General features: G+C 42.5%; 1 protein-coding gene across 5 annotated transcripts in view; it reads left to right on the forward strand.

Moving 5' to 3' along the window:
• ELF1 (E74 like ETS transcription factor 1) overlaps window positions 1-10,868 on the forward strand; it is a 114,622-nt gene extending 103,754 nt beyond the window's left edge. For all 5 annotated transcript variants that reach the window (XM_073663925.1, XM_073663926.1, XM_073663928.1 and 2 more), the window contains 3 exons: window positions 390-582; window positions 7,094-7,534; window positions 9,359-10,868. In XM_073663925.1, coding sequence (XP_073520026.1) covers window positions 390-582; window positions 7,094-7,534; window positions 9,359-9,974 — 1,250 coding nt within the window. In that variant the 3' untranslated portion in view covers window positions 9,975-10,868. The remainder of the gene's footprint in view (window positions 1-389; window positions 583-7,093; window positions 7,535-9,358) is intronic.
• The last annotated feature ends 5,197 nt before the right edge of the window (window positions 10,869-16,065 follow it).

Raw genomic sequence — 16,065 nt, forward strand, 5'->3', positions numbered from 1 at the left:
TATATGGGAGTGTGGGATGCATTGCTGCGTCATGGAGTGGGGGGGGTGCATCGCTGCGTCATGGAGTGTGTGGGGGGTGCATCGCTGCGTCATGGAGTGTGTGGGGGGTGCATCGCTGCGTCATGGAGTGTGTGGGGGGTGCATCGCTGCGTCATGGAGTGTGTGGGGGGTGCATCGCTGCGTCATGGAGTGTGTGGGGGGTGCATCGCTGCGTCATGGAATATATGGGAGTGTGGGATGCATTGCTGCATTTCGAGGCTGTTTAACTTTTATCGCTATAGGTTTTTTTTTGTTGTTCTAGGGAAGAAACCTTTAATTAGATGTTTGCACGCTTTACAGGACATGGGAATGGTATAACTTCATTTACTTAGCTATTTTTGCTTTTATAGGAAATACCATTTACCTTTGGGAGTTCCTATTGGCTTTGCTTCAAGACAAAGCTACTTGTCCAAAGTACATTAAGTGGACCCAGAGGGAAAAGGGCATTTTCAAACTGGTGGATTCCAAAGCTGTTTCTAGACTTTGGGGAAAGCACAAAAACAAGCCTGATATGAACTATGAAACGATGGGTAGGGCACTCAGGTAAGTTCATACACAGAGGGGCGCTGTATGTGTTCTTGGAGCTCTTCATCATATGGTTGCCACTTAAAGGGGTCATTTGGTCCAAACGTAAAGTTGGCAGTCACTGTGTGACTGCAGACTACGGAGTCTTGACAATGTGCACAGCGTCACTATTCTCCATACAGGATGGCGTACAGGCAGTGATTTGCATACTTGCAGTCATGTGCCGACTAGTCTCACCCTGGCTTGTTTCGATATAAGAGAATTGAGAGAAGAGCAGGAGTCTAGACGGCATGTGGCCACCCACCGACACAAGGGAGTTGTGACAGTGTGCGCAGACTTTTATTCTGAGACCAGATTTCTCCTTTAAGCAACATCCATTTTTTATACTAGTTATCTAGTCTGGTGCTGAAAAATTGCAGCCGTTGTATTCCCACTATTAACTGCTGTATATGTGAATGACGCATCGCTTTGTGATCACCACACAAGCTTGTGTTGTTAAATAGTTGAGTTAAAAATTATTTCCAAATTGTTAAGTTATCCCAAATCCATAGGTTAGGAGATAACTGATCGATGAATGTCCAAATGTTGGAAAACCCGTCAATCCCAAGATGGGGGCCCAGCAACCCGTAGTTGCTCACCTGTCTTTGCTCCATGGCCAGGCCATGTTCTTTTGCCTGTGGCCGCCTCCCTTTTTTGTGGTCCATGCTGATTTTCTCAAGTAGCCTGGCAAATGCCGGTGACATCACTTAAAGAGGTTGTCCACTACTATTAACAATGCCCCTATCAATTTAAATTGTGGAAACTAGTCTTTTTGTAATTACCTTCCATGGACATTCTTGCCTGTGAGTGGCGCTATTGCTGACTGCTCACCCGGCATCACGTGACCCCCGGCTGCAGCCTTTTCTGACATCCGCTAATGTTACGTCAAGTTCCGGCCACAGCCAGGCGTGATCGAGTTAAGCTCACTCCCGCTGATTGATGGGCTGTGAGAGGGGTTTCACCGCACGTCACAGCCCAGCATCCACCGCTCGCTTTCACAATGAATGCAGAGGAGAGGGAACACGCGCGGCCAAAAGGCTGAACATTTCCTTTTGTTTGTTTATGGGCACCTGTGAAGTCCATGCATGGCTCCGCAATTTGTGGTGGTCTTATCCAGTTCCGGAATGAGAATGGGATTTTTTTTTTAATTGGAGCACTAGACATTGAGGACATTTTAGTTTTGCCACTTTCTGACTTATCAGTGCTTTTGAACATTCAAAGATAAGGCTACATATTCAGGTAATTAATTGGTTGTCAGGCCAGATCGCCCAGTCGGGATCATCTTGCTTTCAGAGTGCCTCAAACCTCTATAGCAATCACTCTGTTTGAAATTTTGCCTCCAATTTGCCCCTTCCAAATGTCTTTTCCAAGCAGAAGACCAAGACACTAAGTTCACATCAACCTTTTAGCTGGTCCATACCCCTTATTCCAGGTACCCAGTTTCAGCAAGAGATAAAGGATAAACTCTCCCTGTGAGGTGAAATGTACATCTCCAGCCGATGCAGGCTTCTCCGTACGAAAGAATGATGGCTCTCTGAGACTGTGCTTAGACATCTCAATAAAATCACTCTGAAAGACCTTTTTCCATTGCATTTCACCTCTGACCTATTTGACAGGATTTAAGGTGCTACCTCCTTCTCTAAATTGCACCTGCCTGGAATTTATAACCTAATCTGCATAAACAGCAAATGGAAGACCACATTCATCACACATGGCATAGATCTCATCATGCCTTTCATTTTATGCGGCACAGTGACTGAGTTCCAGCATTTCGATAATTATTGTTTTTGTGATCTACAGTACCAGTACGTCCTAGTCTACTGGATGATATCCTAATTTTCTCCAGATTCCTAGATTAACAGTCTTTATGTCCGCTCTGCTCTGAAGAGACTGTGGCAAAACCATGTTTATGCTAAGCTTGAAAAATGTCTGGAGATCTGCGTAGGGATCCAGAGAATGTTTCTGCTATTTTGGATTGGCAAAAAAATTTTAATCGCAAAGGCCTCCAGAGACTTCTCAACTTTGCAAATTATTACTGCTTGTTCGTTAAAAATTACTCAAGTAGTAGCTCCCCTTATGGCCCTTACTAGAAAAATTTATAATTCTCGGCACTGGATGGATTCTGCTGTTCATGCCTTCCAGGAACTTGAATTTTCACTACTCTAATCTTACCCCATCCTGATGTTGACAAGCCATCTTCCTTGAAGTGGCTGCCTCTATTGTTGGTTTAGGAGCAGTTCTGTCACAACATTTCTCTGAATCAAGAAATCATCCCTGAGGCTGTGTTGCCCAGGATGCGTTTTTTGAGCGTTTCCGCAGCGGCAATTCCGCCGCGGAAATGCTTAAAAAACACTTGGTAGAAGGTCTGCAATGTTCCCCAATGATAATCTGCATGTGCTGTGCACATGCTTCGGAAATTTTCACTGCGGATTATCATTGCGGAAAAATCCGCAGCACTACCAATTATTTTGCGTAATCGCGGCATTTTCACCGCCATTGACTTGCATTGGAGCGCATAACATCCACATCACTACATGTGCACATGCGGATATTCTGTGATTCAATGTGCGGATGGTACCCGGGTCTGGAGAAGAGGAGACTCTCCTCCAGACCCGGGTACCATAGTACTTGTAAAAAAAAAAAAAGAATTTAAAATAAAAAATAAACATTATACTTACCTTTTGATGGCCCGCGGTCTTCTCTCCTGTGCGTCCTGGCTCCCCGGCGGCTCGTGATGGTGTAAAAGGACCTTCCATGACGTCATTTAATCATGTGACAGGTCATGCGACCGCCCAAGACACCGGACGCACCGGAGAAGGAGACCGAGGGCCATCGGAAGGTAAGTATAATGTTTTTTTTACCATTTTTATTCTTTTTTTTTAACTATTAACTTGGTCACACTATATAAATCCATGCCGTTTGCATGGATTTATATAGTGTGACCAAGTTGTCAAGCACTTTTCAAGTGATGCTAAAATCGTTTGGAAAGCGCTTGACAACCTGCATACGGAAATGTATGTGAAGAACGCTTCACATCCGCATGTCCCTGGCAGGAAAAACACATGTACAATCCGCATGTACAATCCGCATGCGTTTTTTCTGCCAGGGAGATGCAGAAACGCTCAGGAAAAAATCCTGAGAATTTCTGCACCGTGGGCACATAGCCTAAGGATTCTTCTACAAGAAATTCTCTCCAGAAGATGGAAATATTCTATTTGTGATCTTGAGCTTTTAATCATTAAATTAGTGCTAGAGGAATGGCAACATCCACTTGAAGGAGCCAAGTTCCTGATGACCTATTAGGACCATATAAATATGGAATATATACAGTCAGACCAACTGCTGAATTGTTGTCATGCTTGAAGGTCTCTTTTTTTTCTCAGTTTGAATTCATCATCTCCTACCACGGTGCTGAGCAAAAACGCAGGACTAATGTCCGATCCAGCACATTTCATCCATGTGATGGCTCTGAAGATGCCCCATCACATGTAATTGAACCTGAACGTTCAATATAAGACATTCTCTAGTTTCAAAAGCACCCTGCCTTGAAATTTTATCTTGGGCACATTTTTCGCTTCTCTCTGGTCATCCAGATGTTAAATGAACTGCTGACGTCCTTTTTCATGTCTACTGGAAGCCCCAATGGAAACAAAATGTCAAAGACTTTGCGGCATTGTGCCCTCAGTGTGTGCTGTTCAAACTCTCATTTGAATCACATCTCTGTCCTCTTCAGCCTCTTTATATACCACAAAAAACCTAAGTTGCGACTTCTATGAAGTTTGTTACTGATCTTCCTGAAGCGCTAGGGTTCACTACTATTTTGTTCTTAGTGTACGGTTTCCCTAAGATGACTCATTTTGGTCTATTACCAGGACTTCCATTTCCTCCACAGTTGGGCCATGTGTTTTTCAAAGAAATGTTCTGATTCCACCATCTCCCAGGTCTTTTAGCGTGCAATTTGTTTCTAGGTTCTGGATAAAGCACTGCAAGAATTGAAAAATCTCCTCAGACTTCTCAGCCTATCACCCCCAAAGTGATGGTCAAACTGAGAGAATAAATCAGTCATTGGAACAATATGTATAAATTTTCTCCAATTCCAATCAAGATAATTGACTGGATTTGCTTTCTGGGCCAAATTCGCCCACAACAATTGTTTGCTAGTCTTCTGGGAAACCTCCATGTGTTACAGTGTATGGTAGAGAGCCTGCTTTTCCTCACCCAATCACATCGAAAAGCAGTTTCTGTTGTGAACAGCACCTCTCAGGACGTTCATAATTTTTGGACTGAGGTGCAGTCCAAATTGACTGCAGTTACAGCTAAAGTGAAGAAGCATGCTGATGGACACAGTTGATCTGTTTCCATCATCTCTTTTGGAGATGAGGTTTGGCTTTCCACCAAGAACATCCATTTAAAGACTAGCTGCAAGTAGTTTTCTCCTAAATCCATTGGTCCATTCCAAATTATTCAACAAATTAAATCCAGCCAGATTCCATCTGAGGCTAACTCCTATGACAGCACTTGCCTCTGATACTGTCCTGGAGTAAGAGATTAAACACATTTTTAGACTGTAAAAAGGTTTGTGGAAACCTCTTTGACTTGACAGTCTGGAAGGGATACGATCCCGAAGAGAGATGCTGGTTCCCTAAGAGGGATATTAATGCTCCACTCTTGCTCAGGAGATTTCAAGTCAAGCATCCTCTTTCTTTTGGCACATACTTTTCTGGGATAGACCCTAAAAGGAGGGTGGAACTGTCACTCGCTTTTCTCAGTTCTAAGGCAAAGCCCTGCTCCCTTCTACTATAGTCACTTCCCTTTGCTGTGGTCCATTTGGGGTTTCTCAAATTGCCCTGTGAAATCCTGTGACATCATCACGCAAGGCTTCTAAGACTGACTCAGACAGCTATGTGTGCGTATTCAGTAAGCTTGGAGTTTGCCTCACCATCCATTTCCCTCAGCTGACAATCATATCTTCTGCAAACCTTTGTTTATCAAGCATCTGCATTCACATTTTGACACACACCTTTCAGTCAACCCTTCTGTAATTGAAACAAATTCATCTCTGGTGCTGTTCATACTATAAACACTGCTGCAACAGTATGTGTGTGTTCTCTATAAGCAAGTATTCAGTTTGCCTTTTCATCACTGCTGCTTGTGGCTAACCATTTATTTGCTGATTATTACTTTGTCTGTAAGTACAGCGACCTCTTTCTGGTGGTGTTGACACTTCAAATGCTGGCCCAACAGTGTGTATCTTCTTTACAAGAAAGCATTCAGTTTGCTTGTTAATCACTATTGCCACTAAGGACCATTTGTCTGCTGATTGCATACCACTGTGTCTTTAACCAATTGATTGCTGCAATTCCTGGGCTTGACTGTTTGTCTATACTCCCGACTCTGTGTCTTCTGGTGTTTGTTCCTCCACTTGTTTGCCTGCTGTCCTTTATATCATACTTTTCTGTTCCCTGCTGATACATGTGCTGTCAAGCCAGTCATGCCCCCTGTGCCATCGCCAACGGTCCACGTTGCTCACTTTGACTTGCAGCTTAGAGAATCCACTTCACCTGGTGTGCCCATAACTCTCATCTTGAATGAAGGAGATACACCTACTTGACAACCATCCCATTTATTGTCTGTGGCAGTGCAGGAGTTTGAACGTGCAAGGAACACTCAAGACACAGGACTTTGTAGAGCCCAATTCCCAGGTTTCAGAGCGCCCATCTAAAGGCCCCGTCACACTTAGCGACGCTGCAACGATCCCGACAACGATACGACCTGTCAGGGATCGTTGCTGCGTCGCTATGTGGTCGCTGGTGAGCTGTCAAACAGGCAGGCTCACCAACGATCAGGGGAGCAGCGACATCGTGGAAAGAATCTTTCCACGATGTCCTACTCCTGGTTACGAGCCTGCTGAAGCAGGAGCAGGCTGGTAACTATGGTAAACACCGGGTTACTAGGGGCACACGCGCTCCTAGTAACCCGTTGTTTATCATGGTTACCACTCTGCTACAGTGAGCGGGAGGTTACCGCCACTTTAGCAGGCTCGTAACCATGATAAACAACGGGTTACTAGGTGCGCGTGTGCCCCTAGTAACCCGATGTTTACCATAGTTACCAGCCTGATCGCTGCTCCCGCTGGTCACACACAGCAATGTGTGCTGACCAGCCAGAGAGCAACGACCAAAAAATGGTCCAGGACACTTTGCAGCGATCAGCGACCTCACAGCAGGGGCCTGGTCGTTGCAAAGTGTCACACATAGCGACATCGCTGGTGAGGTCGCTGTTGCGTCACCAAAACCGTGACACAGCAGTGATCTCGCTATGTGAGACGGGGGCTTAAGGATTACAGGAGATAATGAAACATTTTTGCAATAACTCTTTATCACATTTAGAATTTCATTATTAGAAGTATAATCAAGTTTAAGAAGTGCCTTTTGGTAGGGTAAGCAAAGTTTCCAGATTTTAACAGTGTATATCTGTTTGCCTCCTACAGGTACTATTACCAAAGAGGTATTTTAGCAAAAGTGGAAGGCCAACGTCTTGTATATCAGTTCAAAGAAATGCCAAAGGATCTAGTATACATTGACGAGGAGGACTCGAGCTCTGCTGAATACTCAGGAAATTTGCATTCTCCAGTTTCTACTCCGAATAGAAATCAAGCTAGAGTGTCTAAAGTCTCTCCAAATGCTGGACCAAGAGGATGCTCAACCACTGTTGTAAGATCACCCAAATCTTCAAAAGTGAAAGAACTAGAGGAGTTTAGCCAGCAACAATTATTACCATCAGATATGCTGAGGACAGTGACTCCTACGCAGTCACCTCATCCAACTCAGCTATATCGGACAGTCCATCTAATGTCTGGGCAGCCTATTCCTGACCAAGGCCTAACATGCACCATTCAGAATGATCACATGCCTTCTGTACAGACGATCAGGTGAGTTTTCTTTGCAGTATAATGGCCATAGTACAAATTCAGGACTAGCATTTTTATAGTACTATATTTTACATTCCAGAAACAAGACCACTTCACTGGTTACTAGCCTTAGTTCAATGATATCATTAAAGGGAATGTTTGATACTTTTTTTTTTTTAAAAGTGTGCCTGTACACCCTAACAGACAAGTTCTTGCTACCTACCTGCCTGTTGTGGCCAGCGCTGTTCTTCGCTGGCACAGACCATTCCTGCCTGCGATTCTGCTGACGTCACGTCGACAGAGCAGTGCCTTCTTTTCCGCTCTGTAGTGTTGACAGGGACTGCTGTCGTCATGCTGATTGACTGCCGGCTCCTTGCTGCCTAACTGTGCTGCGAAGAATGGCGCCAGGCACAACAGGCGGGTAGGTAGCAACTACCTGCCTGTTTGTGCTTAGGCAAATTTATTTATTTATTTATTTTTTTTTTTACAAAGTCCCCCATATCCCCTTTAACACACTAGTTCTTTTGTGCATGAAATGTGTAGACACTTTGGCCCTGATTCATCTAAGTGATTATGCCAGTTTTGTTGCTTTCAATCCCTTTGAAAAGTTCTAAAATTTTGTGACTCATTTTGTGAATTTTGGTGTTTTCATGCCAATTTCTTCTTGCACTACCAAGATGGACATAGCTGGGGTGGGTCGAGGGCGTGATGCCACAGCTCGTCTAATTCATGACTAGCTGCGATTATTCCTTATGGCAGAAATCTTGACTGGACTAAGCTTTGTGGTGAGGCACACGGAGGCGCACGCCACTTGTCAGATGCTTTTGATTCATTGAATCTGGAGCCTCTGCCTCAAACATTCCCCTTCATAAAGATTGGTGGTGTTCATGCCAGTCTTGATGAATCTGGGCCTTTGTCTTGCTGACTTGTACTTGTTCAGCTACTTAGTCTGCAGCAGTCGTCTGTACCTAGGCATGAGAAATAAACAAAGAAAACATTTTAATTATCAAGAAAAGGGAGTCCATTTTTAAAACATAGTAAGTTGGAAATTTGCTTGTTTATTACAAACACTTTCCAATTACATTTATCTTTAAAGAAGTTGTCCGGTACTTTTTTTAAATTGTCCAATGTATTCAGCATGTGGGCATAAGTGTATTTTGTAAATACCTTGTATTGCTGTTTCTGCCTGTGAGCTGCGCCATCAGTGGCCGCTCACAGACATCACGTGACCACGCTCTGACGTCACGACAAGTGAGGTGTGACTCAGCGCTGGGGTCCCCGTGGTTGCTGCTGGGTTGTGGGTGGGGTTATTCCCCTGCGTCACACCCAGCATCCACCGCGATGTCAGCGCCGGCTGCAGCCGGGGGTCACGTGATGAGCGGCCAGTGACAGCGCCGCTCACAGGCATTATCTGCAACACAAGGTATTTACAGAGATACTTATGCCCACATGCTAAATACATTGGGCAATTTAAAAAAAAAAAGTACCGGACAACCCCTTTAATGATGGGAATAACCATTTAAATATGTACGAAAAAGGCACATGATCCTTGGCAGCATGATGCTGGAGAGGATTGTTTATTTGCATATACATATAATTTTTATGTATTGAGGAGGGGGAATATAGTATTTAGGAAGCAGTTTTCCGAGTATTGGACAATCCCTTTAAAGTTTGAACCTAGTGTACATCTTTCCATATAAATGCTGTCCTGTAGCTGTGGGCCACTCATGCAGTATTATGCAATGTCCATTCAGATGATTGGGATACAATTCTGCTGCTTTACTCCATATTGCTATTTGTCCTGCTTTATATCTATACTTGAATATTGATATCTGTGTCTTCTAGAACGATCCAGTCTCCAAGCCAGGTCCCAGTTGTGGTGTCACCAGGAAATCAACAGCTGCATACTGTAACACTCCAAACTGTGCCTCTCACCACAGTGATAACCAGCACAGACCCCACCGCTCCAGCAGGGTCACAGAAATTTATACTTCAAGCCATTCCTTCGGGACAGCCTATTTCCGTACTCAAGGATAATATGGTGCTACACCCTCAGAGAGCCGGATCGCCTCCGCCGTCCATTGTCCTGAGCTCTAGCCAGGTCCAGCAGGTTCTTAATGGCAGTGTTCAGGGGCTTTGCAATGGAACAGTCAGTGTGCCTTCATCTCCAGCCTTCTGTGCAGCCACTCCAGTAATGACCTTCTCAACAAGCACGTCACCTCTGCTTAACCAAACTCCAGGCACTGTCATCACATCAGTTATCAAATCCCCAGAGTCCAAACAAACACTTGTTCCTCTCACCAGTGATCAAGATCCCCAGGAAGATGCAGAGGAAACTGCTGAGCAAACTGAGCTGAAATATCAGCCTCCATGTGTACTGGTGGTAGCAAATCCAAATGGATTTCCAGCCCAGATGGAAATTAAAAAGGAATACGACCCATGGGAGTTTGACTCAAATTAATCATATAGATAATTTCTATATATTTAAGATTTTCCAAATGTGACGGGTTCTTCCTCAATATTCTCTCTATTTTTTTTAAAGAACATCTATATTTTCATAAATCCTCTTCCCAGTATGTGATACTCTAGCAGTAAAACTTTTAATTTCTGTTCAGTTGGTTTTGATTTTTTCATGTTTTTTTTTTCCACGTTATGGAATCTTAATCAGGAAAGTCAATATTCTTCATAAAGAATTCCACTTGGGCGTATCGCTTATTCCAGGACCCCTATGTTGAAGGAACGTGCCTTTATTGTTCTATAAAGACAATATGTAACTGTTAATGATGCAAATATTTTGAATCTGTTTTTTGACAATCTTCCGGTGTGTTCACCACGCTGCGCTTTCTGTAAATTCTATTTTGTTAGTCTGTAAATAAGAAAAGCCAATACAGCTTTATATGCTAGCAGTCTGTTTCTGATCTATGACTACTTAAGGGCCAGAATATGAACTATCCGAAGAATCCGATGTAACGTCACTGAGGTTTTGCACTGTTCTAAAGACCTTTCTTTCCATTCTTTTCCATGTCTTACTTTGTTCTGTCTTTAGCAATAACTACTGTGCCTTTGTGTGATCCAGCTATACATTACATTGGAATATTGCAGGTCTCATGAAAGTGATGTAATGGTATAGAGGAGCTTTTTTTACTTGTAAATAATGTATATTTACTTACAACCCTGGAAACAAATGCTGATTATCAAATAAATACAAACATAATTTCTGTGCATTCAGAGAAATTCCAACCAAGCAAATTATTTTATAGACTCAAGAGATCCATATATGTTTAGAGTTCAAATGTTATACTATATTGATAGATGGAATTTGTATTTAAAAGAAAACGTTAAACTGTTGAAATACTTTTCAAGCTGTTTTTGTATTTTTAATTGGTTTATTAAAAAATAAATCTATGTTCACAGAAAAATATTTAGATGCCTGCTTTCAATGTGGTGTTTTTTTACTTAATAAAGGAGCAGTGAAAATAGTTAATTTGCTCCCCTGGGTTCCATACTGGAGTCTTGTTCACTAAATCATCTATACTTCCCATTCCTAATGGTATGGTATTAAGCTTTTAATGACTTTGTTGTGGTAGCTAGAGCCAAAACGTACATTTAGGCCCTGTTTGCACATAGAGTAAATGCTGAATTTTTTCACTACATTTTTTTTGTGCAGAAAATCAGCTGCATAACCGTTTAAAGGGATCATCCACTACTAGGACAACTGCTTCTTGATCAAAATGTTTAGCGCCGATAAAATAAGAGCTTATACTCACCTCCAGTGTCGGCACTCGCCGTCCCAGGGCTCCCGTTCTGACACGTGACGCTGGCGCCCAATCAGGGCTGGCGTCACTGTCCCCTCCTTTGGACAAATCGAACATTAAGAGGAAGCCAGGGCTGCAGCTGATCTGACTTCCTATTCATGCTCAATTCGACAGGAGGTGGAGACAGTGACATCAGTGCTGATTGGGCACCAGCGACACGTGTCAGAACAGTACGGGAGCCCCAGGGAGAGCGAGTGCAACACTGCTGGAAAGGCGTCCGCACAGGAGGGCCAAGCATGGGGTATGAACAGGGGTTGTCCAAGTAGTGGACAACTTCTTTAATCTAAGTGAATGTGATTTCATGAAAACTTGTGCAAGTTTTTAGGAATCTGTCCAATATTGGTTAGAGACAACTGATGGCAACCAATTTACAAAAAAAAAAACTGAACGGACGTTATCTTTACCAATGATAACAGATGTGAGTTCTGACTCTGGGACTTTCACACTTTAGAACATAGAATAAATTATTCATGAATAATATAAAGTATTCTGGAACAACATCCTCACTCATTGCTTTTATTCCAACAGTTTATACCATAACGTTAGCCATATTTAATTTTAAAGAGAATCTGTCAGTAGGATAAGCCGTCTATATGGGCATGCAGGTTATAGAGAGTTGAATAAAATCATACCTTGATATCTTTGATCCAATGTCTTATTCCAAAGAAATGTAAATAGGCTGCTAAGATCTATGGACCGGACATGGATCTCCCTGAGAATTGTCTCTGGAGCCTATTACTAATGAAAGGTGGGCGTTACCAGTGTGAGACCTCTAATGACTGACAGTCTGCTCTCTTGATCTACATGTCTCACACTGATAACACCCCCTTTCATTTACTATAAGCCCTGGAAGCATATTATCATGCAGATCAGTGTCCGGCCCATAGATCTTAACCGCTCACTTGCGTATAAGAAAAATGTGGATTTTTCTGAAATAAGACATCTGATCGCAGATATCAAGTCATCATTTTATTCAGCTTCCTATGACCTACAGTGGGAAAATAAGTATTTGATACACTGTCGAGTTTGCAAGCTTTCCCACCTACAATGAATGGAGAGGTCTGTAATTTTTATCGCAGGTACACTTCAACTGTGAGAGACAGAATCTAAAAACAAAAACCAGAAAATCACATTGTATGATTTTTAAATACTTATTTATAAAATGCAATTTAATTATTTGGTCACTTACCAGCCAGCAAGAATTCTGGCTCTCTCATACCTATTAGTTTTTTTTTTAGGAATCCCTCCTACTCTCCACTCATTAACTATATTAATTGCAACTGTTTGAACTCGTTACCTGTATAAAAGACACCTGTCCCCACACTCAATCAATCACACTCCAACCTCTCCACCATGGCCAAGACCAAAGAGCTGTCTAAGGACACCTGGGACAAAATTGTTGACCTGCACAAGGCTGGGATGGGCTACAGGACAATAGGCAAGCAGCTTGGTGAGAAGGCAACAACTGTTGGCGCAATAATTGAAGAAATGGAAGAAACACAAGATGACAGTCAATCTTCCTTGGTCTGGGGCTCCATGCAAGTTCTCGCCTCTTGGGGTAAGGAGGATTCTGAGAAAGGTCAAGAATCCGCCCAGAACTACACTGGAAGACCTGGTCAATGACCTAAAGAGCGCTGGGACCACAGTTTCAAATATTACCGTTAGTAACACACTACGCCGTCCTGGATTAAAATCCTGCAGGGTACGCAAGATCACCCTGCTAACGCCAACACATGTCCAGGCCTGTTTGAAGTTTGCCAGTGATCATCTGGACGATCCAGAGGAGGCATGGGAGAAGTTCATGTGGTCAGATGAGACCTAAGTAGAACTTTTTGGTATCCATTACGCTTGCCATGTTTGGAGGAAGAAGGATGAGTACATCCCCAAGAACACAATCTCAACCATGAAGCATGGTGGTGGAAACATCATAATTTGGGGGTGCTTTTCTGCAAAGGGGACAGGACGACTGCACGGTATTGAACGGAGGATGGATGGGGTCATGTTTTGGTTAATAATCTCCATCCTTCAGTAAGAGCATTGAAGATGAGTCGTGGCTGGGTCTTCCAGCATAACAATGACCCGAAACACACAGCCAGAGTAACTAAGGAGTGGCTCCGTAAGAAGCATTTCAAAGTCTTGGAATGGCCTAGTGAGTCTCCAGACCTGAACCCAATAGAAAATCTTTGGAAACTCAATGTTGCCCAGCGACTGTCCCAAAACCTGAAAGATCTGGAGGAGTGGGCCAAAATCCCTGCTGCAGTGTGTGCAACTTGGTCAAAAACTACTGGAAACGTCTGACCGCTGTAATATTAAGTTCTGTTTTTCTTTTGTATCAAATACTTATTTCATGCAATAAAGTGCAAATTAATTATGTTAAAATCATACAATATGCTTTTCTGGATTTTTTTAAAAATATTCTGTCTCTCACAGCTGAAGTGTACCTACGATAAAAATTACAGACCTCTCCATTCTTTGTAGGTGGGAAAACTTGCAAAATCAGCAGTGTATCAAATACGTGTTTTCCCCACTGTACATACCCATACAGACAGCTTAAGAGGGTTCATCCTACTGACAGATTCCCTTTTAAAATGAAATATGGCTACAATTATGGTATGAACTGTTGGAATAGAAGCAAAGAGTGATGACGTATGCTTTCAAAGGGAATCTGTCACCACATTTGACCTATCTAAACTATTAATATAGGCATACAGGTTATAGACTGCTGAGGAGGGTGATACCTGTATGTCTCATATCAGATGCATTGTTGTTGAGAAATCATCTATCACTTTTATATAAATGACCTCTTCCAGGTTATGGGGAGGACGCGGGCTGGAAGATAACTTCCTCCGGTGCACCCCTTTGCAGGAGTGCGTGCCCCACCACACAATATAAGCAGTAGTTGGCACAATATACTTGATTCACTATGTACAGACTAAGGCAGCATCTCATTCATTTAATAAACTGACCAGGTTGTGATTATATAGAAGCATCGGTAAATTTGTAAGTGAAGGTAATGTAATTTTTGCATGGAGCTAAACAGTGGTTTAAAAACAATATTCACACTTTTAAGTCAATGTTACCAGTGGTCCATGTCAACACAGTCTGACACTGATATACACTGGGTGAAATAAGTATTTAAGACGTCACCAATTTTCTAAGTAAATATATTTCTAAAGGTGCTATTGACATGAAATTGTCACTAGATGTCGGTAACAACCCATCCAATCCACACAGGCAAAGAAATCAAACCATAGATGTCAATAAATTACATTATGTGTAATAATGAGAAATGACACAGGGAAAAAGTATTGAACACGCTTACCGAAATGTATTTAATACTTCGTGCGAAAGCATTTGATGGTGATGACAGCTTCAAGATGCCTCCTGTATGGAGAAACTAGTCGAATGCATTGCTCAGGTGTGATTTTTGACCCATTCTTCCACACAAACACTTCTCAAATCCTGAAAGCTCCTATAAACTCTGAGCTTTAGTTTCTGCCATAAGTTTTCTATTGGATTAAGGTCGGATGATGGGCTGGGACATTTTAGCAGCTTTTCATATCCTGTTACACAACAAAAAATTTGGTGCTATAGAAAGTCCCATGTAAAAGATACATTTATTCATATAAAGATATACAGTACAGACCAAAAGTTTGGACACACCTCATTTAAAGATTTTTCTGTATTTTCATGACTATGAAAATTGTACATTCACACTGAAAGCATCAAAACTATGAATTAACACATGTGGAATTATATACTTAACAAAAAAGTGTGAAACAACTGAAAATATGTCTTATATTCTAGGTTCTTCAAAGTAGCCACCTTTTGCTTTGATGACTGCTTTGCACACCCTTGGCATTCTCTTGATGAGCTTCAAGAGGTAGTCACCGGAAATGGTTTTCACTTCACAGGTGTGCCCTGTCAGGTTTAATAAGTGAGATTTCTTGCCTTATAAAAGGGTTGGGACCATCAGTTGTGTTGTGCGGAAGTCTGGTGGATACACAGCTGATAGTCCTACTGAATAGACTGTTAGCTGTTTTTTTCTTGCCATAATACAAATTCTAAGTAAAGAAAAACAAGTGGCCATCATTAATTTAAGAAATGAAGGTCAGTCAGTGCGAAAAATTGGGAAAACTTTGAAAGTGTCCCCAAGTGCAGTTGCAAAAACCATCAAGCGCTACAAAGAAACTGGCTCACATGAGGACCGCCCCAGGAAAGGAAGCCCAAGAGTCACCTCTGCTTGTGAAGATAAGTTTATCCGAGTCACCAGCCTCAGAAATCGCAGGTTAACAGCAGCTCAGATTAGAGACCAGGTCAATGCCACACAGAGTTCTAGCAGCAGACATATCTCTTCAACAACTGTTAAGAGGAGACTTTGTGCAGCAGGCCTTCATGGTAAAATAGCTGCTAGGAAACCATTGCTAAGGACAGGCAACAAGCAGAAGAGACTTGTTTGGGCTAAAGAACACTAGGAATGGACATTAGACCAGTGGAAATCTGTACTTTGGTCTGATGAGTCCAAATTTGAGATCTTTGGTTCCAACCACCGTGCCTTTGTGCGACGCAGAAAAGGTGAACGGATGGACTCTACATGCCTGGTTCCCACCGTGAAGCATGGAGGAGGAGGTGTGATGGTGTGGGGGTGCTTTGCTGGTGACACTGTTGGGGATTTATTCAAAATTGAAGGAATACTGAACCAGCATGGCTACCACAGCATCTTGCAGCGGCATGCTA

Source organism: Phyllobates terribilis, unplaced genomic scaffold, assembly GCF_046119375.1.
Source record: "Phyllobates terribilis strain yellow unplaced genomic scaffold, ASM4611937v1 Scaffold_2__4_contigs__length_985480577, whole genome shotgun sequence".
In the NCBI taxonomy this organism is placed as follows: Eukaryota; Metazoa; Chordata; class Amphibia; order Anura; family Dendrobatidae; genus Phyllobates; species Phyllobates terribilis.